The sequence below is a fragment of the Diadema antillarum genome, unplaced genomic scaffold, assembly GCF_040938485.1.
Source record: "Diadema antillarum isolate AM-2024a unplaced genomic scaffold, OU_Dant_1.0 seq00000962_RagTag, whole genome shotgun sequence".
In the NCBI taxonomy this organism is placed as follows: domain Eukaryota; kingdom Metazoa; phylum Echinodermata; class Echinoidea; order Diadematoida; family Diadematidae; genus Diadema; species Diadema antillarum.
Window position 1 is genome coordinate 259,519 of NW_027271809.1, and position 25,702 is coordinate 285,220.

The 25,702-nt window shown below is 38.8% G+C and overlaps 1 protein-coding gene and 1 pseudogene across 1 annotated transcript; both read right to left on the reverse strand.

Annotated features, from left to right (window-relative positions):
• Window positions 1-465: 465 nt before the first annotated feature.
• On the reverse strand, window positions 466-5,223 carry LOC139741907 (scavenger receptor cysteine-rich domain-containing group B protein-like). Its single transcript, XM_071652480.1, has 3 exons — window positions 5,142-5,223; window positions 1,949-2,275; window positions 466-878 (listed from the first exon to the last, which is right to left on the reverse strand). The coding sequence occupies exons 1-3, from the start codon at window positions 5,221-5,223 to the stop codon at window positions 466-468; spliced, it is 822 nt and encodes a 273-aa protein (XP_071508581.1).
• Window positions 5,224-6,065: 842 nt separating this feature from the next.
• LOC139741908 (scavenger receptor cysteine-rich domain-containing group B protein-like) lies at window positions 6,066-25,436 on the reverse strand (annotated as a pseudogene).
• Between the last annotated feature and the right edge of the window lie 266 nt (window positions 25,437-25,702).

A 25,702-nucleotide genomic window follows, 5' to 3' on the forward strand; every position in this document is an offset into this window, starting at 1 on the left:
CTAACCAATCTTTAGCCGGAGGTAATTGCCCTGATACAGTTTAGGACTGATAATACAAGTTAGTGATCCAGATGATATGATATCTAGAACAACCTTATGCAAAAGAATTGAATTGCACTTACATAAATCAACCTTTATCGTTAAAACAGGATTGTGTTATAAATGTTTTAGATAATCGAAGATTTCATCAGTTTATAAATTTGAAGGGCTAGACTACGACACTATTTGCCTATCTGCCTATATCGTTCATATAATTTACGACACTTAACAAAATAATCAAAGCCTTGCTTTAAATATATGGTTACTCCTCCATCAAGATAACCTTTTTCTGCTATTTTCCATGAAGTTGTAACTGTGTTTATGTCTTTCGTATCTTTATCTCTAACGGAAAATACATGTCAAATGCGTCTCAACTATAGTAAGCAAGAGTAAACCGCAGTCTAAATCTCCTCTTAAAGAACATAATTATAGTCTATTGCACGTTATTGCTTGCTTACCGTTGGAGATGGTGGTAGGCATGGTAGTGGTGGTGGGTTGAACTGTTGTAGACTCGAATTCAGTATAGGAACATGCTATACCCACTTCATACGAGCAGTGGCTGTAATCACCCCACACCACGTTGGCGCAGTCCGAAAGCTCATCTTCGTTACCGGAGCAGCCTACGTTCCATAAGTAGAACGGTCCCGATCCAATATAGCCGAATGTGTACCTGTGAGCTCCGTCAACTTCCTGATATCTTAGTTGGCGGCATGCGACCTTTGAATTGTTTAAGGTCCATCCATCGAAGCAGATATTACCCCAGGAAGTTCCGTTGTAGATTTCCAATACCCCTTTGGACGACTTCGTTCCTTCAACAATTCGGAGTTCCCCTTCTTCAGCTAGATCACGGCCACGACGGTAAATGCGTGTGAACAACATAGAGAAAGATGTCTACGACACCATCACATAAAACAAATTGCAAATTAAAAGCATTGAAGGCAATAATGAAAATAAGATGACAATGTCTTTCCACAAATCATGGGGTCTAAACGTCAAAAGATGTTTTGACGAAAGGAAATCTTATGACGACATTTTGCCCCAAACACACACATGTATGAGACAAGGTCCTCGTCGTGTGGAATATTAGTTAAGACAAAAGTTAATTTTATTTGAAGAAAAAAAAAGGACTTGAGAGACATATACGCTATAGACTGAAGACACCCCGCTGCCATATTTGTTGGATGTGGGATGTGTGCCCCCCCCCCCCCCCGATTCTGCAGTGCATATACGAAGTAGTGGTGTAGGAGCAAGATAGAAAGTTTGTGTCGGGGTGAAGAGTGTTGTGTCGGGGTGAAGAAAGGGTGTATTCACCTCGCGCAGTGTGCAGAACACAGGAAATTATTGTTTTGATATTCATCAGACCTGAGAATTGAAGGTGACTTCAAGGACTTTTGACGCTAATGAAGGCGCTTTCAGAAGGTTGATATGTTTAAATCCTTGCTGAAAACTTATCCATTTACTCAATCCTGTTGTTGTTTTACCAGAGAAACAGCCCACCCCTCGAGAAAAAGCGAACATATTGTATATTGTATATAACATATAACATATTGTATAAGTAATTGTGAGTGTTGGTGCAAAACGAAAGGTGCATTTTGAAGCCTCGAGTGGTTAGAGGTTCTAGTTCCTTCCTTTTGGATTGCTCAATGTGGATTATTTCTGGGACGAGTGTGGTTTTTAAAAGGACTTACTCGTTAGCTTTCTAGACTTTCATATTCCAGTCAACCCTATATGGATTAGAAACACCCAAAAACGCCGTATACAATGGACAATGTCGTTGGAACATTCGAGCGTCGATGATGTTGTTCACAGCACAAGTCGTTTTCACACTTTTTCACTTACGATCTCAACGCCCGTGAGTTAAGTTGCTGAAAGAAAAGGGAAAAAAGTGATAATCATTCGTTTGGCTTACCGTCATGCCTGCATATCACCCCTGCATCCTCTCCGTGGTGGCAGTTGTTATTTCCCCACCCATCACTTTCGCACTCACTTAGCTCCTCTTCATCCCCGTCGCAGTCCACATCATCGAGAAAGATCGCCTGGTTGTCTCGACCTCTGCCGAAGTATGCCGATATCTCTGCGCTGAGGGCGCTCTCGTAGCCTAGTTGTCTGCACACGACATTTGCGTCATTCACCCCCCAGGAGTCATCGCAAACGGTGCCCCACTCGGAGTTGTGGAAGATCTCGACACGCCCTTCGTGACTGCCGGATCCATCAACAAGTCGGACTGCTCCATCCTCTGAAATATAACAATAACACTAACAATAATAGCTACAACCACACACACACACACACACACACACACACACACACACACACAGCCAACACCATGAGACAAAATTAAATAAAACAAAAGTGACAATGAAGGTTGGTACACTGTTCACCACGTCAGGTTCGTTTCAATAGTATATTGTTGATAGGTTTGTTTCAGAATACAGTCAAACTCGCCTAAAGCGGACACTTTGTCCATAGCGGCCACCTGCCGTATGCGGCCACTGAAAAATCCCCCGAGAAATAAGCCCTGTTAAAGACCCTGTACATACCAGTCACCTGCAAACGCGACCAGCGACCACCAATTTTGTTTCCCTCGGTAGATTTAACCTGTCTATACAGCCATAGACCAATACGGAGTCCAAACCGAGCCGACAATTCAGCATGTTTTTCTACTTTGCAACCGTGCCGATCAGCACTGCTGCATCCACCCATCATTCAGCATACCCCCATCTCACTAGACGACGATTCCGCTACGATCATCAAAAATCGACAAAGCGCGGCGGACGTGGCTTGATCGCTTTAAATCTTCTCCATCGTATCTTGAGCGGTTCAGAAGCGAGGAGGGTCGCTACCATCGCCATGGTCGCCGCCAAGTTTTGAACATGTCCAAAACTTCCGTAGTGAGAGCGCGGTGGTTTTAGAGCGTATCACAATCGCCTCACCAGCGCATTAAAAGCGCAACATTCATATAGCTCTGACGGGGTAGCAACGCGTAAAGCGTAACTCAGGCGCATTGAAAGCGGCCCCATCGCCCATGAAAATTACCACTTTTTACAGTATTACGTAACAGGAACTAACCATAACCCCCCCCCCAAAAAAAAAAAAGAGATAATGCACCAGACCAGGGAGGTGGATATGGAGAAAAGCGTACAAATTTCCTTTTTCCACGTATACTCAGGACGAATCTACTCTGTTTATTAAATTGTTTGTTTGTCATATACCATTGCAAGTCAATGAAAGGAGATTCTTTTCAAATTCATTCTCATTGAATTGGCTCACTGTAGAATACGATTTGTAGTTTGCTCGTAAGCCGGTTCTTTGATATTACATACACATTTTACCATTTTAATTGAATGGATGTTAACCATGATAACTAATAGTGAAATTTCACATCAGGTTCTACCTGGTGTGTTCTACAATGCTAAGATGTAAGGGTGAAACCATATCCTGCATATCCATGTTGGTTTGACACTGACATCTGCCTGAAGAAATTCAATCATAAAACCCATTTTATACCATGATCGCATGAGATCGTAGCATGAGCCCGGAGTTAATATATCACTGTCGCTCCGATCGTAGAAGCAGCGCGTCTCGTCGGCCTGGAAATGCGTCAACAACGTGGCAGAGTCGTATTATCATCGTGGCGCGATCGCCTACAGCGCAGGTTGAGCGTAGAGAAACCGTAGGAGGCCAAAAATGGAGACGGACGGCGATCGTGCCACGATGTGTGACTTTTTCACTGATCGCCATGGTCGCCATGGTCTCCTTCCTAGTGAGATGGGGGCCAGTGCGCATGCTATACCGTACAAGAACTTGATCAATACCGGCAATGTTCAATTCATGAAACACGTGCATGCATATTATACACATACATGTACATGTTTGTACTAATAGATGTATCCATGATAATACACGTAAATTGTAGGCAGTACGCTCAAAAAGTCAGATAACCTGTCTATAACGGCCATTCTTTTCATCTCCCTTGGGTGGCAACTGTATAGTTCTGATTGTATATTTCTAGTATATCATGCAACATACACACCAGTCACGAGGTAAGGAAGGGAGAAAGTACGAAATAGATCATTATGATTCACGCAGAGGAGAGCAATGAAGAAGTATGTGGATATCAAGAAAATTATGCTATGGTTGTTTAACAGCTACATGATGAATTGTTCTCAACTAGAATGGGGTAAGCTCATATCATATATTCAGTTGTATCCCTGTCTGTACCGCAGTAGTTTTTATGATACGATTATCAATGTGATCTCACATTTCGAAAGAATCCAAACACGCACCAATCTTTGCGAATGGCACGCCGTACTTGGAAGAATAGTCATTTACCGATCCTAAATCTTACCGAAAATCTTTCATTTCGTTATATGACGATCGCGTCACCGACAACCAGAGAGAGGGAAAGGAGGAGGGAATTAATTACCTGAGCTATTCAAATTGCATCTTTAAAGGTATTAGCCCACATTTGTAAACCTGCAGCAATTTGTCTCATAGCATGGAGTTTGGGTATGATTGCAGTAACACCTGTGCAAAATTTCGTTCCAATTAGTCCATTACTTTCATAAAAATAAATGAAAATGCACCGTATGCATGCGTATAACGCTCGCTAGCTCCGGTCCACGTACGTACTACATGCATGCGATACATGTGTAAGTTACATGTACGTAGCTAGCCCGCGCTCGTAATTCGATTTTGGGTCGGGTTGACCCGTTTTGAAAATTGATTTTAAAACGATGATTTTCTCTCTTTTATCGAATGGTATAGACAAAGAGCAACAGGTGAGGTATGTTACTGTTATAACTTGTACTTGAAGTCATATTGGACCTGTTTTATGTAGTTTTGATTTTCTTGGGTTTGCAAATGTGGGCTAATACCTTTAAAGGGGCGGTAAATGTAGTACATAAATCGACAGCTCCATGTTTAGGCTAGATATGTGGAATTTATCGTGGTCCTTGAGCGGAGAAACCAATACTTTGAAAAACCTTAAATGAATTACACTGACAATAATGATGACAAAGAGTCTCACATATTAGAGAAATGTAGCAGTGTAATTCCATTACAATATTTTGTATGATATCATAGCTTGCTTGCAAGTTCACCTGCGTATAATCTATGCACGCCTTCTTCTTTGTTCTGCTTCCTTGAGTTCCAACTCATCCATTCGTATGGTGAGGCTGTCATGTCACCATCCTTGTTCATTTCATTTTGTTATAAATTTTGAAAACATTCTTATTCTTCATTCCAATCATTATAAATTCTGAAACTCTGTACTCTGTATAGATAATTCATAGTTGTTCAAATATAAAAGTCTGAAAAAAAATCATCCGGAGGTCTCCTGGTAGCGAGAGAGCCTGTCGACTAAGACTTACCGTAATGGTCGTAAACCCCTTTTCGTACCTCACGCAACGTACCCTCGACTTTGGTCGAGATCAAAGAGGTAATAATACTCACTACCTCTTCGTACATATCATTACCTCTTTTGCCATGATTCACATTGATATGATTAAATCCTGTACACACACACGCCTCCGCCAGTGTTATTATCAAAAGTTTCTAATGACTTCACAATGAAGACAACTATACTTGGTAATTTGCTTGGGATATTCTTGCAAAATGTAACCTCAATTCGTCCCTAAGTATGGATGTTCCGATAGGCCTATTCTTTTCGATCTTATCGTTAAGATATACATTTTTGTTATGTATACATCTTATATATATATACATATATATATATATATCACAGTAATATGATAATACTGTTTACCCTAATGCCAGTAATACCGGTTTGACTGCTTTTATCCCTTTCTTTGTCATTCATTATTCAAGAGCACGTCCCCCATTCCCCCAGACAGTCAAAGAAAAATCAAAATAATACTTCTTACCTTAATTGCAACAATAATGGCACTTCTGGCATTATATTTGTATAATTTCATTTAATTGGTGAAGCTTAATTTGAACACAGAGGTATCCCTGAGGCCTGCCTTGAATATACAATTGTTTACCAGTAGTCGTTACATCAATTTTCAGTAAAAATCACCAGCGTAAGAACAGATCACCCCTGCGTCCTCCCTATGGCTGCAATCGTGGTTCCCCCGTCCGCGGAAGTAGCAGTCGGCCAACATTCTCTCAGACCCACTGCACGCCACGTTGTCCATGAGAATGGGTTGGCTGTCACTCCCACGGCCGAAGTAGGCATTTGTCGTTGCAGTGATGGCGTCCCCGTAGCCGAGCTGTCTGCAAACCACCCGCGCGTCGTTCAAGCCCCAGTTATCATCACACACCGTACCCCATTGGGAGCCGCGAAGGATCTCGACTCGTCCTTCGAACCTGCTGGTTCCGCCGACCAGACGGACTGTATCTTCTGTGTATGAACAAAAAACTTCGACAATAGCATGACATAATCGTGACTTACGCTCATCAAACCCTATATTGAAAGTCATTATTTATAGCTATCATATTTAGACAATAAGATACAAGTATCGACAAATAATGAAAATAATTCCCAAATTCGTAAGATTCAACAACATATGTTACAAAGAGAGAGTGCAAGATTGTCATAGCTGAAGAAACCGCCATGATGCCTATTTTTTTATATACCTCATAAGTGAGATTCTTATCACTGATTGGTCAAAAATATATCATGTGACAAGGTGTAGTCCCGTCTATCTTGCCTTAGGGTTTTCATGTAAGTGATAGAAAGGCAAAACCCTCGTGATAGTAAGTCAAAACCCTCGTGAATGATTCGTAAACCCTCCGCGACTTTTGTACAAATAAAAAGTATACTAGACTTCGCGCACGGTGTCCGCAACCCCTCCAAGGACGTTCACTACGCGCATCGTACACATGCACAATCATCACACTAGCGCACAGCAGGCATGTTTCAACATGGCATGGCGATCGAGTGCTCCTCCGTGATTTGAAGTGAGTTGAATCAAAGATCGTACACTTTGTCTGCAGGATTTCTTGGATCCCGAAGCAGAGACAAATCTCAACATGTTGGAAATGTCGAATTAAAACACGAGCGACGGGAAGCTGGATAATAACATACTGTATTGCTGTAATCTTCTGCCAAGATTTATGCAGGAGCTCGCAGAAGGCCGCATGAGTACTGGGTAGGGTCTGTACGAAATGTACGAAAACCACGCAAGCGATCGCTGCCATTAATGGCCTGTTTTAACGTTAGTGTTAGAATTTACTTCGTATTTGACTAGCCCTAGATCTTGACATAGCTAGTTATTAGTTGGGCTAGACCTAGTCTTAAACGATGAGGTATACAAAACAAATATCAACCCGAGGCGTTAGCCGAGGGGTGATAGAAGGGTCGGTATGAAAAGCACCTTGGGAATGATAATTTCCACCATCATCCTCAAGAGCAGTCAATATTTGTGTATTATAAAATGGGTTCAAGAATGTAGCCAATTGGAAGCGCTGAAATGAGTCACGTGTGCGTGCATGATTTCTTACTATTGCACGGCCTTGCAAAAAAGCGTAAAGTCACTGACGTCACAATGTTTACACTAGCAGTGCACACTCAATCAGTTGTTACAAGTGCGTCGCGCGCTACTATACGCGCTGTCAATCCTGTAAACAACTTCTAGTTCGGGCTGCCAACCGGCCTTTCTTGTGCATACTAGTAACATGTGGCGTACGTATACGCTTACACGTACAGTACTTATATGTGCGGGATTTCCGAGTGCGACGTGCGTAAATGTTTGGGACGAACATCTTCGGACATCTTGACTTTTGAGCGAGCGCTACATGTAGCTGACTGATATTGACCCACAAAGGTACATGAAAAATGCTGTTAGTTTTCGACCCATTTTCCACTAACTCACTCTCACCTGTGTATTATTTGTATACTATCAAACCAGCCTTACTGTATGACCTTCAATGAAATAATAACAACAACAACAAGTCTCGACTTCGATTCCGAAATTGGGACCATTCAGGGGTAAGTGTCCTGAAAACTTGAATTATTTTTCTTTCATAACCATTATGAAGAAGAATGCAACTATTTATCGACTCTATTTGCCTATAATTGAACTTCGTGCACATAGTTTTGTTTTGTTTATGTTAGCATGACTTATTTGCAAGAGGATGCATTCCTAGTCAAGAAGTCTGGATGGAAAAGTATCCAGGTCATGTAGTTTGGGGGCTACGTCGGTTTAATGAAGAACTGACCATGAGAGGTTACTGTAAAGTCTATTACCTTTGATATTTGAAAATGAATCGAACCAACTTGCTTTCATATCAATTTTGGTCGTACTTTGTTATAACGTAAGAAAAAATGGGCACACATATTGGCACTGCATATTCCAGTCATTCGTAAAGTCGTGCCTAACTTTACGAACACTTTTATGAAACAGGGCCCTGGAGGGAGGGATGTTTTCTGTCAAAATATCCAGTATGATGATTTCTCTTCTCAAAGCTACAAGTTAATGCAGCAATTAAGAATTTCCATTGCGGGATTCGGTTCTAATCTGCTTTTATATAGATAAAGCATTGTAAAGAAAAAGAGAGAAAGTATTAGAGAATATCAAACACAAGCACACACACCCACACAAAACATACAATTGATATAGGCCTATCCGATACGCTCAGCAAGATAATAGAAAGTAAACACTTTTTCAAGTTTATATTTCTTATAGATTTTTGGTTAAAAGTTAATGATTAACTTTTTACACCAAATGAAAGGTAATTTAAACTGGCTTTCAACCTGATAGGTCAATAAAAAGGAAAAACTTTACGCATGACTGAACACCTTCATATTTCTCTTCCAAGGCACAAAAGTGAAGATTGCAAAAATGAACAAGTTCTCATTCATGTGTAAGTGCTCTTCCATGTAACAACGAGAACAAAAGACAAATAAAACACAATAAAACACAATAAAACACATGAATTAAGCTGCAAAATTAAACCTGTGATCTCGATGATATTTATTGGAGCCCAAAGATCAATAAAGGCTAAAAATAACGGAGGAAAATGAAGAATCTTCTGTCAAATCCAAATTCAAATGAAATGAGAGAAGGAGTAATACTGACATAAATGGTGGGAATTTGAATTGATTTATCAATTGAAAAATTGTAAATAATAATTAGTTTAGGAATTTGTCTCATGAATTCTTAAATTACTAAATTGAAGAATGAAATAAAGATATTCTCTTCATTTAATAATTTGTGTGCCCTTACTCCTTATTTCATTTGAGATTTGAGTTGACAGAAAATTCTTATTTTCCCCTCTGGTTCCCACTTTGATTTTGTTGGAGGTCACAAAGAGATAAAGAGAACGAAAACCTATTTTTTTGCTACTTCATTCATGTCACTCATTTCTCATCGTTCACTTGAAGGGCATTTGCAAATGAAAGACAATGATTATGTCAATTCTTGCAATTTTTACTTCTGTGCCTTGGAGAACAAAAATGAATGTGTTCAGATGCGTAAGGTTTCCATTTACATTGACATACTCAAACTCTTTTATGAAAAATATGAATTCGAAAAAGTGTTCGCTTTCTTTTTTGTGTGCTGAGTGTATATATAATATATACATGTATATATGAATATATATATATATATATATATATGTGTGTATACATATACATGGAGCCACACTATAAAAAAATCAAAAGGAAGTCATACTGGTATTTTGTTGGGCAATTTTGTTGCAAAAATTAAAGATCACACCGTGCCATACTTGGGGGACATGAAGAAAATATTTGAAAAAAAAAATAAAGGCGAAAACCTAATAAACTGTCATATGAACTTTCTTTTTTTCCAAAGACCAATTAGTAGCATAGTAAGCTATTAATCAGTTCTCTTCTCTTCTTTTCTTTGGTTGGTTTGTTGTTGTTGTTGTTTGTCTGTTTGTTTGATTGAAACTGAATTGTTAAAATAAAGCAAATCAATTAATGAAGGAAGGAAGGAAGGAACGCTTTGATAGATTGACGGTTGAACAGAACAAAAAGACCAGAGGATATCAGGCTGGCCTATCCTTTCGAATAAGGAAGAAGACAGACTCATATTCGGGACCGCACAAAACATGCCAAATATGCTAGCTCCCTGAAAGAAAAATGAAATAATTTCTCAGAATTGTGTATTTTAAAACAGACCTCATTATTACAAGAATCCGTGATATTCGTATCTAAGTTCACTCATTGCATTAGAATGCTGTGTAATAGTAATGCTATTTTCCTCAATGATGTCACACGACAAAGGATGGCACAGTTCAGCAATTGTTCCCACTGCACTCACCTAACTGGGCTGCTGCACTTCCTAAGACCATGAAAAATGCGAAAACTGTCACGGCATGTCCTGTATCAATTGCCCAAGGCGCCATGGCAGCATACGGTAACCACTGGGGTAGAAACCGCTCTCAAACTCACGTAGAATTGGCCGGAAGAACGAATATTAAGTGTTGTCTTATGTGTCGTCACTGTCCCCGAGAAAAAACGATCATTGTCTCAGCCTCACTTATCACTGAAATGATCGACCGAAGGCAAGTACTGTCGCTATGATCGCCCTTGGGTGACTGACGTGCAGTCAGAAAAGAAAAATGCAAACAAAGGTGATATACATGTATAAAGTAAACAACTTTTGTACTCCAATAAAGCGACATCATAGATCATACCACTGGGCTTTTTTCCGCCATGACATAATCATTAACCTGTTAATGTTAGCTTGCTTGAATGTTCTTCCATTGCAATATCTCTCTTGAATCAATATAGGCCTAATTATTTACTTGTGCAGTGGGATTAGTTTAGTTTACAGAGGTACATTCAATGAAGTATCGTGGCACACAGTGGAGTATATTTTGATGAGCACTTTAATTATTCGAGACGCGTTTGGGAGCGATCCTCTCTCTTCGAGCGTCAAAATGCAAGTCTCCACCATGCTGTGTAGTGGGATCAATTTAGGTTACAGAGATACGTTCAACGAAGTATCGTGGCACACAGTTGAATATATTTTCGCGAGCATTTTATTCGAGAGGTGTTTGGGAGCTATCCTTTCTCTGCGAGCGTCAGAATGCAAGTCTTCTTCTCTGCATGTTATAATTCTCTTTATACATTTAATCATACACATTGCTTACACGGTTGTAACATACTATGAATGGGTGAATGGGGGTGGAGTCTTCATGTGAAAGAGAGGCTTTGATTGGGCAAAACTTTGGTTGTTATAGGAACAAAGGCGGGACTATAGTTTATAAAGAAGGTAGTATTCTTGGTTTTGGATTCAGCAACAATTCCAAGTAATCAATTGGGGACGGGCAGGATGTTTGTGTTTGACTTAATCTGGTCATAAATAATTAGATGGGGCTAGATGTACAATTCATACTCAAGGGATGATAAAGTTCGATGACTCAACGGATGAGGTGAACAGGTATAGCAAGTCATCATTGTAGAATGGGAGGGTTTAACGATAACTTTGTGTATCATTGCAAAGATATATATATATATATATATATATATATATATATATATATAGCAATAATAAAGTCACAACAGAGGAATGCAGGGAATGCATTAATAGCCAATCTTGATTTAATGAATAATCCGAATTTTCGAGGATCCTTCCTCTTCTTCAGGGATGACAGTGCGAATCATCACTGTCATCCCTGAAGAAGAGGATCCTCGAAAATTCGGATTATTCATTAAATTAAGATTGGCTATTAATGCATTCCCTGCATTCCTCTGTTGTGACTTTATTATTGCTATTTCTAGTACTGCCAATACGCGGAACAACTACAATATATATTTATATATATATATATATATATATATATATATATATATATATATGAGATAGTGTGTGTGACGGTAAATGTATCTTTGCCGTTGCTTACAAGTGTCCTTTGTCGACTTTTAACCTTAATTCTGTCGGTGACTAAGACGTATATATGCACACTTCAAACTATCTGGTTTCGTCTGAAGAGCAATTAACGTCTAAGATGTTTGCTGTGCTTCCAATGCTATGATGACAGCAGACATGTTCACACCACAGTCGTGCAAGGTAAGACTAATAGAAAGCTCAGGCCAAAATCATCATGGTACAGCATACGATGTCATGGACAGTGTATATCAGCTAGTGCTGTCTTTTTAAGAGTGAGGGCCCCATTGTATGGAAACAGAGGCGTTCATTCATTTTCAGGATGGAGGGATAAAGACATCTTAGAGTATAAAGATAACATATTGCTGTTGCCGGATACCGGATTTAGTCAGCTGACTTAACCACATTTTTTTGGTAAATGCCACTTCCGAGTTTAATCACCTGACACAACCTCCTCCCTCCCTCTCGCTTTGTCATTTTCAGAAGTGTTTCACATTCTCCCTTTGTAATATTCAGATCATTCCCAGAAAATATTTACCGTTAAGAAACACAGAGCAGCGCGTTACTTTCATGGATACTGTGCGTACATGGTACGATCAAAAATTGTTACAGCCGTCCGTCTAGTTCTTATTTTTTCATTGTCTCTAAACTTGATTTTCTCATCTAAAGTGAACGACCAAGTGAAGACACAAAGTCACTCAAACGTTTGGATACACTCGAATTTTCATCCCGATGGAATTTGGGGAGTGTCCCAGGGAGGAAGTTGCGTAGTTAGGATGGTAAAGTAGGGTAATTAATGGTTAGGGTAGGGTAAAGTAAAGTAGGGTAATTAATGGTTAGATAGGCAGCCATAGTTAGAAGCTGGTAAGTTGTAATGCTCAAGTAGGGAGATGGTTTGTTCATGTTCTAAATGCATCAAGCTCATGTGATTATTGTTTTGTTTGGTATGATAAAGTCAGATAGAGTGTAGGGTGATGCATTAAAATACAAATTTTGTTCTCTTATTATTGAATTATGGTTTGTGAAATCTTAGTGTACAGCAGGGTATTAAAAAATGCTGTCTTTTCACGTGTGTATTCTGTGCAGTTGAGCAGATATTGATGATTTTAATCAGGTTTATCAAGGTAGACTTACGTAGATTTTATATTACTTTCTGTACATGGCATGAATTTGCACCAATATTAATGTTTCTCTACATGACAATTAGAGGCACAGGTTTGAAGAATACAGCTGCTTAGTTTTGTTGATATTTGTTTCACTGAGAATAATGATGGCATGCTGATATCAAACGAAATTCTAATAAGAAAAATCACGAAAGAGTAATATGTGTCCAAATGTTAAAAAGAGTATAGCAGAATAAACGGCTTTGAGCAATAAAAATCAGTGTGTACATGCAAAAATGAAAGGTAAATAAAAAGATCAACGATAAATGTGTGGTTTGAATGTGTTTGTGTGTGTTGGTTACAAACTTTTTACGCCTATACATTGAATGTCATGCTAGAGTAAACGTTCTTCTAAGTGTCTAAACCAGTACTCAAACAAAATGCACATTTTTGTAATAACATAGAAACATTCAGTTATGACACTCTTTTTTTGTCAAAGTAAGTTCACCATATAGAAATGAGAAAAAAATAACTATGTATAGAGAAGCAAATTCAGTTCAAAACATTTCAAATCAAATTTTATTTCTAATAGATTATTACAAACTCTTTTTTCTTGAGAAACTATTATGTATTAATGTAATATAAAATGTATAAAGATACATTAAAAATCACGAAAAAGAAAAAAAAAAGGAAATCAGCATTTTATTCAGTGAGGAGTAAGGAGTAAGATTGACAAAACATGTCATTGTCAGAAACTCAACCGAGTACAGAAGAGAGGGAAAGTATACATCTTTATGATATGGTCATAAATCTTGGTAAAGGCATAAAGGTGACACACTGATGTCTCGTTATTCATACGCGTGACATTTTAGTTTAATTCTTTTTTCTATAGATTCATGAATGGTGTAAAGAAATGAGGGAGAAATGCAAGCAACAAGCCAAAAGATTAAATAACCAACAAGAACCACTCTTAGAAATTAAAAATCACGTCACAAGCAAAAGTCACGTAAGTACAAACGTATGTAAGAAGTTCAATTAACAAACGTAATATGTCGATTGTTTAACAACGTCATTCGTTTAAAGTTGTTGCGGCATTTATTGCCTCAATGCTTTAGAATGACTTGGAATTTGAATGCAAATTGACAAGGCTTACCATATCAAGAGACCAGAGCTGACAACTATGACGAGATAAACGAGATAAATGTTGACATCAGACGGGCTAACCAATGACCTTTAGAGTACATAGATATTTTATCAACAAAGGAACAAAGACACACCCAAAAGCAAACTCACCAACAACTTTGCAATGACTGTAAGGTACGAGATTTTAAAGTTGCAAGTGACGATCTCTTCATTATTTAGCAGAATATTTAGTGAGTATTTAGCAAGCTGTAGTCTTCATTGTCTTTGTGATTGACATTGATTAACATTTGAAAAATTTAAATTATCCACAAAATGTGTCGGAATATGATTTAATGTTCGCCCAGTTGTTCTCAAAGGCAAACTTTACAAAGCCAGTTTGTATCATTTAATAATCATTAACATAACGAGCTTCTTAAAGACATAAGATACTACTGGATGAGAATGGCAATGAACTGGATGTTTACTTCTCCTTTACATTGTTATCACATTTACTTGTTTTCATGTACCTTTTCCCTGCCAGGCGTTTCCATTCTTTTCTTTCTCTCTAGAAATCTGTATTACCCCCCCCCCCCCTTACTTGTTTTTGTTTTTGTTTTTGCAACGTTCAGTTTGCTCTTCTTCATCCTTAAGTCATTTGAAAGTGATCTTTTTAACAAAATCCTATTCATTCTAATCCATGACTATTCGTTTGGTACAATAGGGCTATATCCAATAGCATTACTCAAAGCTAGGGAATGAAAGCAAGTTTCAACTACGTTTTACAACTTTATTTTCAGGACTCAATTCTTTTTAAACCTCTTATCTTATCTTCTGTTCTAAATCTGCTCAGTGTTTCTTACCAACTTTTTCTGAATTCCTTCCTATTCCCGTTTTTTTTTTCATTTCTCGTAAAGTAATCATATCAGTTTTAACAGTGTTGTTATCATGAAAGTTGAAAGTCGTTAGCCTCCATTTCTGAAAAAACAGTAATGTTATGATACACCTGCATATCTTCTTAATCCAGGTCCCTGCATTCGTGAATTTCTTGGCATGATTCACATCTGAGCGGATTTTTCTCGGCGTGTTTGAACAAAAATTATTGCACTTGGCTTGTGAAAATGATATTCAATAACAAATTACGACACAGTTTTCCCCTTCACGTATATGAATGCTTGAACGATTACAAGAGGGAAGGCACTTAAAGAAATGACGCTTACAAGCACTTTTTCATTCCATTGCATTTATGTCATTTCCAACTAAAGGATAACTACACTATAACATTTGCATATACATAGTTAAACGAAATCAACGCAGGATATTTACCATAATAAAGGAAAATACATTAAAATTGAATATGGTTATGTACTATGACTTTAGTGTAATAGACAGCAGTTGATAGATATGGAGGGGAGTGCTAAAAAGCTATCTTTTCAGCTTTTAATTAGAACACTTCCAATTCACAATGCGATTGCAATACTATATTCTTGAATCGAATGTCTGTTTAATGTTTTGAACGTTGATGTCGTTGGTCATTCGAATTCGCCCGAAATTAAATGTCTCAGGCATAACTATATGGAGTATTGTCCTTACGACTGGTCGGTGAACTGAGGGTAACACTGGATGGAGCAGTAGCGGCATTGCTAGCAGGACCAGAATCTACAGCGGAAGGACCTGTCACTGAGGCCGGCGACGATGGTTGACCGTGTGCATACGGCGCGTAGAAGAGCCCCTGAGGAACCTCCACGCCGTTGCTACTCGGCGCGGACATGACTGTGGCATAACTGGGTGGCGCCGCCGAGTAGGGAGCTGCGTCTTGCCTTGGGTAGTTTCCAACGCCACCGCGGGCCGCTGCCGTGTCGGTGGTAGCGGTGGGATTCCCGCTGACGGAAAACACGGTTGGTGACTGACGTCGTTGCTTCTGGCTGGATGCCGAGCACACAGTTCCGATGATAGTGAGGATTATGGTGAAACCAAAGACTGAACACACGACGATAACCCCAATCAGCCATCCAGCCATGCCTTCTGCGTCTCCGTAAGACGGCTCTTAACATGGCAACGATAAAACAGGAGAAAGCTACCTTTACATTTTTTTCTCAATTGAAACGTAACCTTGTATTATTTTTGCGAGTATGCATGCATATATATATATATTACATATATATATATATATATATATATATATATATATTATATATGTATATATACATGTATATAAAACTTTATTTCTACCATTTGATATCCTTTATATGTAAAGGTTTGTGATATAATTCCTAATTTATACTGTGTTCTGTTCTGTTCTGTTGGAAAAAGAGAGGAATGGAAAATAAATGATCGAATTGAATTCAATTCAATTCAATTCAAATGAGTAAATCGATACTCATAAATGTGACCATTATAAATAGCATGGTATGCTCTCGCAGTGTTCCCTTTTAAGCCTTCGTAAGGTGGATCTGAACTTGTCAATATTGAAACAGAAAAAAAAGATACTACTAGCTTGACATATAAATAAATCAGAATTCATGAAGATCATTATCATAAGAGTTAAATCACAAATGATGAAGACATTGACGCAGCTTAAAATGAAAATATGGAAAACAGTTGATATACCGAAATACCATTCACGTCTGTCAACAAATTTTACCATGCTTTTGTTTGATATCCGTTTTTTTTTTTTAGGTGAATGTGTTTGTAATGGTTCATTTTATTTTGTGAGAAAAATGGTGTCCAAAAGATATAGGAAAGACTACAATCAACTTTCACCGATAGTTATTACTATACACTCCCTATAGGTGTTCAAAAGTAGCGTGCTGCCTCGACGTCTGGTCGGGCTAACCAATAGTGAAACCACTAATGCAATAAGTTGTTACTCCGGGGATGATTTGGCAGAGGGAATAATCACGAAGGTTACCAATTGCACTGAAAAGGCAACGCTGAACAATGCTTGCCAAGAGAGGGGTTCGTACCACTGAACGAGCAATGGACTCCGATGTCCTCACTGTGGTCGCAGTTGTTTTCTCCCCAAGACCTGTGGTAACACGACGACAGTGACCACTCGTATCCCTCGCAAGATACATCGTCGAGGTGGATAGGTCCTCTCCCTTCTTCGAAGTACTGGACAGCATAGACGACGCTGGAGTAACCAAGCTGGCGACAGACGACCTCTTCCTCCTGTCCACCCCAGCCGTCATCGCACACCGTGCCCCACTCGTTGTTATGATAGATCTCCACTCTACCACGGTCTGAAGAACTTCCGTCAAAGAGACGGACGTCTCCCTCGTAGGCTATGGTGACGATATTGTTCGTAGGGGAAACGCAAGTTATGACCAGAAGTAAATTTAGAAATAAGTCCTACCACAAAAACAGGAACGAAATGCCAGAGGCGTAATGTCAAGGTAAAACTCCCTGGGTAGAAGCAGGAAAGGCAAAGATTACTTTAAGAAAGAATGACAAAGTTTAAATGGCATTGGCGCCGCAACTCTGACATTAACATCGAACCATTTCTCTCTCTCTCTCTCTCTCTCTCTCTCTCTTTAATCGATGAGGGAGGAATTCAAGAAACAGTAAAGAACCGATTTTATACTTTATAAAAATCATGAAGACGGAGAGGGTGAGTTGATATTAAGAAGATTAAAATGTATTCTCATTTCTTTGTTTATTCATTCATTTAGAATTGATAAAACAGTAGGGAAACATGTTAGATTGGATACACATGTGGGGACCATACATATTTTATCATTTGTTTATTTATTCATTTATTTTATATTGATAAACAGTACCGAAACATTTTATCTGAAATCATAGTTACTTTTTAGTTCTATTAGCTCCAACAGGTAGGCCCAATACAAAACAAGACAGAGAAGTGTTAGGAAAAATGTATCATTAAAAAAAAAAAAATCCTTTGGTATTATATGATGAGCACCAAATGCGTGAACGAAAACAATCAGTATCCCTCTCACAAACACGTGTGTACACACACATGCATGAACTCATTTTTGCATTCATTTTGCTAGTTTTAAATGCTTGAAGAATGGAGACGGGTTTTCAGAAATCGACTGAGGAGACTCATGAAAATTTATAACAGGGCCAAGGTTCCTTTCCTGCTTAAACAATACCTCTTCTGTGCGATCCATAAGAAGATTCCTTCTCACCTTCTTGTCCTTAACAAGGTGCCGGGGTGAGTTTTAAAACGTTAACTTTTCGCCCCTTCTTGTCCAATAAGACACTTACAGGACAGTTTGAACAAGTGGCCCTCACGCCTATACTCACCAGAATCGTATGTGTTGCAACGCACACCGACATCTTCGTGGTGCCCACAGTCGTTCGAGCCCCAGGGCTCACGGTGGGAACAATACGACAGACGAGATTCAGTGCCCACACAGTTGACGTCATCTAAATGGATAGGGCCTGTTCCCTCCTCTAATGTCTCGCTGTAGTAGATAACACCTTTATAGCCGAGTTGTCAACAAACTACCCGTGCCTCATCCTGGCCCCATCTGTCGTCGCACACAGTACCCCATTCGTTGTTGTGGTAGATCTCAACTCGTCCGCGGCCAGGCGAATTGCTGCCAGCAAGACGAACGTCGCCTTCTTCCGCTGTTTGATATTTGAGAAGAATATGAATTTATGACCCAATGTAACAATTTCAGGGGAAAGCTGACAATTAGATGGAACAGAGGAGACTTGCAAAACTATTGTACTTGTATATCCATATTCTCATTTTTGCCCTGCAAAATTTTTGCCCCCCTCCCTCCCTCTCTCCCTCTCTCTCTCCCTCTGGCTCTCTCCGTAGTCTCTCGCCTCTACATCTATTTCTTTCTTTACTTTTCTTCTTTTGGGAAACGCATGTTTCGTTTTATGTGGTCGAATGTGACTCAATTAGTCAGAGTAAGTCAGAGTAAACCTATATAACATCTATCGACTCAATCTCAATTTCCTCTTAGAAACAAAGTTTATAAAACTTCTTACCACTGGAGGTGGTGGTGGGTGGAAATGTCGTAGATTCGACGTCAGTATAGGAGCAAGTGATACCCACATGATCATAATACCCGCAGTTGTAATCACCCCACACTACGTTGGTGCAGTCCGAAAGCTCATCCTCGTTACCGGAGCAGCTTATGTTCGACAGGTGGACTGGTACCACATACCCGTAGTACACTTGAGTTACGCCCACCTCTTGAAACCGAAGTTGGCGGCATGCGACCTTTGCGTTGTTGAAGGTCCAACCAATGTCACAGATGCTACCCCAGGAGCTCCCGTGGTAGATTTCCAGTACTCCTTTCGACGACGTTCCTTGAACAAGTCGGAGCTCCCCTTCTTCAGCTGGATCACGGCATGTGTAAGAATAACATATTAGAGAAAAATGACCACATCATCTCTTAGTATAGGTTTTCCCGGCCAATTTCGCAATTTTGTCAGTCCTTTTGAAAGAAGGTTCATACAGTTTAGCAAAAAAAAACAAAAACAAAACAAAAAAAAAAAAAACTCGTCACTGCACATTCTGTCATTCAAAATTGTAAGCTGTTCGTTCAATTTAGCATTTCGATCAATGAAATTTGCACATGTGCCTTTCGAATTGGCACGTGCTCTTCAATCATTCAAATTCGCCAGCACTGACCGAAAAAAGGGTATTTCAGTCATTCGATTTCGCGTATGGGCAGTCAAATTCCAAGCATGTTCATTCAAATTGGTGTCATGTTATTTCTTTTTTTTTAAAGGTGAGAACATTTAAACGCGTATTTCTGTGTGAATTTCTGCTTCATCTATACACTGTCAAGAAGTAAAAGTATATTTTTTACCCTTTACCGGGTGTCCGAAAAAAAGCGGAACGGTGGATTTTCAGTACCTTGCATTCTAAAAGTGATATATTTTTTGACATCATTAGAAAAAGCATCTTCCGCAGAAGACAATGATACGATACCAAAAATCATTAAATTTGGTTCAGTACTTTTTATTCTACGCTAATTTCTGTAAATGTAGTCATTTTCAAAATTTCGCTGGATTTTTGCGACGTTTGAGATAACAATTTGGATGCGACACGCGTTCCATACGGTGAATTGTGTAAGCTCGTTGATCCATGTCAACAAAAGATACAGCTTTCACATTGGGTGCGCGCGCGCACACACACACACACACACACACACACACACACTGTTTTTTTCCTGGCCCAATGTGAAAGCTGTATCTTTTGTTGGCATGGATCACGAAGCTCACACAATATTCACCGTATGGATCGCGTGTCGCGCCCAAATTATTATCTCATAAGTCGCAAAAATCCGTCGAAATTTGAAAATGACTGCATTTACAGAAAATGGAGTAGAATAAAAAGTACTGAACAAAATTTAATAATTTTAGTATCATTGTCTTCTGCGGAAGATGCTCCTTTCTAATGATTTCAAAATATATATATATATATCACTTTTAGAACGCAATGTACTGAAAATCCACCGTTCCGCTTTTTGGGGGACACCCGGTATAACTCGAGTTTGTTGTTCTGTAACGCCCCTTTTCTTTCATATGTTTCATTTTAGGCCTACATGTACCAATACTACAAATTACAGTCATGACAGCACAAGTTAGATAAAGACGTATTTCTAAGAAGACAGAAAAAGAATTATAGGAACATTTGATGATCATAACCTTAACTTCCTAGAACTGACACACTCGGAATAAAGCGCCAAACGGCCAGATAAGTTGTGGCCACGTGAACTATCTTCGGACTGGAAGACTCAATAAGCACATTGAAGAAAATACACTGTTGCCAAAATCTCTAAAATGAATACGAAAATATGAAACGCAATGACGCTTGCAAACAATAGCTATGATGAAAAGAAAAAATGAAGAAAGAACCAAAGCATAAAGATGCGTGCTAAATTGAATGCAAAAGATGTTAAATTGGATGCCCAAAAATGAATTCGAATGAACGAGTGCAGCATGTCCGTGATCACGTGATTATATCATTCTAAACTGAATGAACGAATAACGAAATGGTGCTTGTTTTACGAATTTCAATTGAAAAAGTGTTTAGTAGAATGAGGCTAAAGGTAATTTGAATGCTCCAAAATGAATTTGAATGAAGAGATCATGAAATTGAAATACCGAGCGCTAGATTTTTCTAACTTGAAAGCAGCAATTAGGAATTGGACTGACAAAAGTGCGAAATTGGCCGGGAAACCTTTAACGCATTATCATTTATGAAAATAATTATGCCAAAATCCTTGCCACTATTCTGTCAGGTAATTACGCAAATGATTAATTCGCCTTGACAAAGACTAACAAATTAAGGGGTTAAAGTTTTTTTTTTTGTTTTTTCAGCCTTCGCGAACTTACTAGTGTGAGCTTTAGTCATTTTGCTGGCATGTTGAGTCATTTGCTTCTGTGTCATGCATGATCGATAAAGTTTGATGTAATTGGATTCGTGACAAATTGAACAAACCAGTTACAATTCCTGCATTTAGGGCTTTCCTACCTATCCAAGAATAGCCGATTTTATACATAATGGGTATATGTATATATAAGTATGTACAATTTAGCATGGACATGTTCATAACACATTCGTTTCATAAACTCTATTGAGACTTCTTTGAAATCACAATAAAAGGTTATGGTCATGACATATCGAAATGGACACAAAATCATGTGTTCGACTTAATAAAAATGAATTCCATAGATACAATTTATAAATCACGAAATATTTGAAATGAATTCATTGGAACAGATAACCAATATGAAGAATGAACCACAGTATCAGCACGCTTATACCACATAATAATTTGATTTCTGTGATCCTGAAAAGGACTCACTCGTTCGACTTATATAGTCTGGTCATTCCAGCACAGATCAGAAACACAGACACTGAATTATTATTGTAATGGATAATGACTTTTATTATGTTTGTTAAAACATTCATGACATTGTCCAAGATGATAATTATGAAATGTTTTAATGCAAAACGAGTGAATCTCAGGTAAGTCCGACATTACAATGTGAAAGCTTACTTGTAACATAACAAGGAATATTCTTGAAGTTACGATAAAAAAGACTCACACTTTCTTTATCTTATTTATTTTTTATAGCCGCTTTCATCGCAAATATCCCGAATTAACAAGAATGGAGTTAACTCGTTCTGCCAGCAAATTGTTGGTATATTGACAGCAAAATTTAGATTTTCACCACTTCTATAGCGTGGCCAAATGCCCGTGATTTAGGTTACTGAAAAGAAAAAAAAAATTGTTTTTATCCTCCACTAATAAAAGCTTACCGTCATGCGTGCATATCACTCCTACATCCTCGTTATGGCCACAGTCGTGATTTCCCCAGCCATTACTGCTGCATTCAATTACCTCCTCTTCATCTCCGTAGCAGTTCACCTCATCGAGAAAGATCTCCTGGTTGTCTTGACCTCTGCCAAAGTATGCCGAACTCTTTGTGCTGAGGGCGCTCTCGTAGCCGAGCTGTCTGCACACGACATTTGCGTCAGTCATGTCCCACGAGTCGTCACAAATGGTACCCCATTCCGAATCGTGGAAGATTTCCACACGCCCTTCATGACTGCCGGATCCATCAACAAGGCGGACTGCTCCATCATCTGAAATGTAACAGGAAAAACAATAGCAGCAATAACCACACAGACAAACCTCTAAAATAAAGTTTGAACAAATCAAAAACAAACAAAGCAAACCGTCAATATTGACGGTTGGTACAATGGACTAAAATCAGCTCAGGTTCGTTTTAGTATATTGTTGGCATGTATGTCTGAATTTCTTTAGATGCAAAATGTAGTCCAGTTACGAGTTGAGGAAAGGAGAAAGTGCAAATTATGTGAAAGCTATACTCTGGGAAGAGACAACGTAGAAATCCGTACACATAATCAAGAAAGGGATGCTAACCAGTGGCGTGTCTGGGGGGGGGGGGGGGGGCAAGGGGGGCACGTGCCCCGGGCGCCGCTCCTTGGGGGCGCCAAAAACGAAAAAAAGAAAAAAAAACCCGAAGAAGGAAAAAAAAAGAAAAAAAAGGGGAAGAAAAGGAAGAAGAAGAAGAAGAAAAAGAAAAAGAAAAAACCCTCGCCCGGACGGGGTGGGGGGGGGGGGGTGGGGGCAGAAAACCAAATCAAACAAGATGAAAACAAACATGATGATGATGCGGACAAAATGACAATGTATATTGTGTTCACACATGTAATTTTATATTTAGCAGGCAAAATGTTACACGGAGCAGCGGCTGCAATTTCTTTCGTTCTGAAGCGATCGCCGATTGGATCAAAGGAGGGCACCAACGGTGTCGAACATGGGGGGAGGGGGGCGCAAAAAAAATCAAACAAGATAAGAACAAAACGTAATGATGACGCGAAAATATACAAATTTCGGCTCACTCGCTTGTACTAATTTAGAGTAATTTTTCAAGTCCTCTGTTTGTAGGTATAAATCGGTATCTATAAGGCAGTCACTATATCATGATTAGAATTGTAAGATTTAATAAGCAAAACAATGACAAGATATCCATGTTTTGTAAGCTGAAATACAAAATTTTCGGCTCGCTCGCTGCGCTCACCAAAATTTATCAAAAAAAGAAAGAAAGATAAGAACAAAATGTGATGATGACACGGAAATATACAAATTTCGACTCAATCGCGCGTACTAAGATGGAGTATTTTTTCAAGTCCTCAGTTTGTTCGTATAAATCGTTATCCATAAGGCCGTCACTATATCTTGATTAGAATTGTAAGATTTAATAAACAAAAAAATGACAAGAATTGCATGTCTTTGTAAGCTGAAATACAAAAATTTTCTCGCTACGCTCGCTCGCCAAAATTTATCCAAAAAAAGAAAGAAAGAAAGATAAGATCAAAATGTGATAATGACGCAGAAATATACAAATTTCGGCTCACTCGCGCGTAGTAATTTAGAGTATTTTTTTCAAGTCCTCAATTTGTTGGTATAAATCTTTAGGTTAGCTATTAGGCTGTCACTATAACTTGATTAGAATTGTAAGATTCAATAAGCAAAAAATGACAAGAATTGCAGGTTTTGTAAGCTGAAATACAAAAATTTTCACAAAAAGAAAAGAGAAGAACAAAACGTGATGATGACGCAGAAATATACAAATTTCGGCTCACTCGCGCGTACTAAGTTGGAGTACTTTAGTTTGTTGGTATAAATCGTTATCTATAAGGCCGTCACTATATCTTGATTAGAATTGTAAGATTTAGTAAGCAAAAAATGACAAGAATTCCATGTTTTGTAAGCTGAAATACACACATTTTCAGCTCGCTCGCTCCGCTCGCCAAAATTTATCACAATTTATTACATTTAAATCACTCTCAAAAGACCCCTTTTAAGTGCTTGAAAAAGCATATTATATGAAAAAGCATAAAGTCCCTACCGGGATGGGGTTAGGTTTGAACACTCTTTTTCAGAAATTAGGGGCGTAGATTTCCGCGCTTGCCCCGGGCGCCGTTTTCCCTAGATACGCCACTGATGCTAACAGTTAGACAATGTCATGATGAATTCTTCTTGACTAGAATGGGTTAAGCACAAATCATGGACTTCGCTGCATCCCAGTAGCTTTGATAGCACGATCAGTGATGTGACCGCCCGCTTGGAAAGAATCCATACATCATTCCATTGTAATAATTATGACGGTTGGGTCACCTACACACATACAAAAAAAGAAAAGAAAGAGAATGAAATGAGCGATGTGTAGGAGAGTTACATGACATCTTTATATCATTACACATCCTTGTAAGTGATCTTTTTCGGCTTTCAGTTTTAAATCTCTCATAATGTTGAGGAAAATTTCTTACTTTTTACTGTTAGAGTGTGGAATTTTCTTTTCTGTAATTAGGATTGGTAGAAATGTATTTCAGCAGAATTTGTGATGATTACGGTAAGTATAACTGAGGCAGTTATAGTATCATAGATTGTATGGGTGCTATGAATAAAGAATGTAAAGTTCATGTTCAAGTTATGTAGATTCACCGGTAGTCCAGCCACCAAAAAAGAAGTTAGTAGTGTGAAGCCTTCTATATATGTATTATATTTATATGTGCCAATGATGCCAGTTTGACTTCGCTTTTCCCTTTCTTAATATTCAATAAAAGAAATGATAAGAAATCAAAAGATATTAATGACACTTCAGATTTCTTGTTTGTGTAATTTTACACAAAGTTCGTTGAATTGAACTGAACTTTGAATAGAATTGTCACTTTTAAGCCTGTCTTTTCCACCATTTCTTTTTTATTGCTCTTATTATTTTTATAAAGAAGCTTACCAGGAGCCGAACACACCACCCCTGCGTCCTCGCTTTGGTAGCAATTGTGGTTCCCCCATCCGAAGAAGTAACAGTCAGCCAACATTCTCTAAGACCCACTGCACGCCACGCCGTCCATGAGAATGGGTTGGCTGTCACCCCCACGGCCGAAGTAGGCATTTGTCTTTGCAGCTATGGCGTCCCCGTAGCCGAGCTGTCTGCAAACCACCTGCGCGTCGTTCAAGTCTCAGTTATCATTACACACCGTACCCCATTGGGAGCTGCGAAGGATCTCGACGCGTCCTTCGAAGTTGCTAGCTCCGCCGACCAGACGGACTGTATCTTCTGTGTATGAACAAAAAACTTCGATAA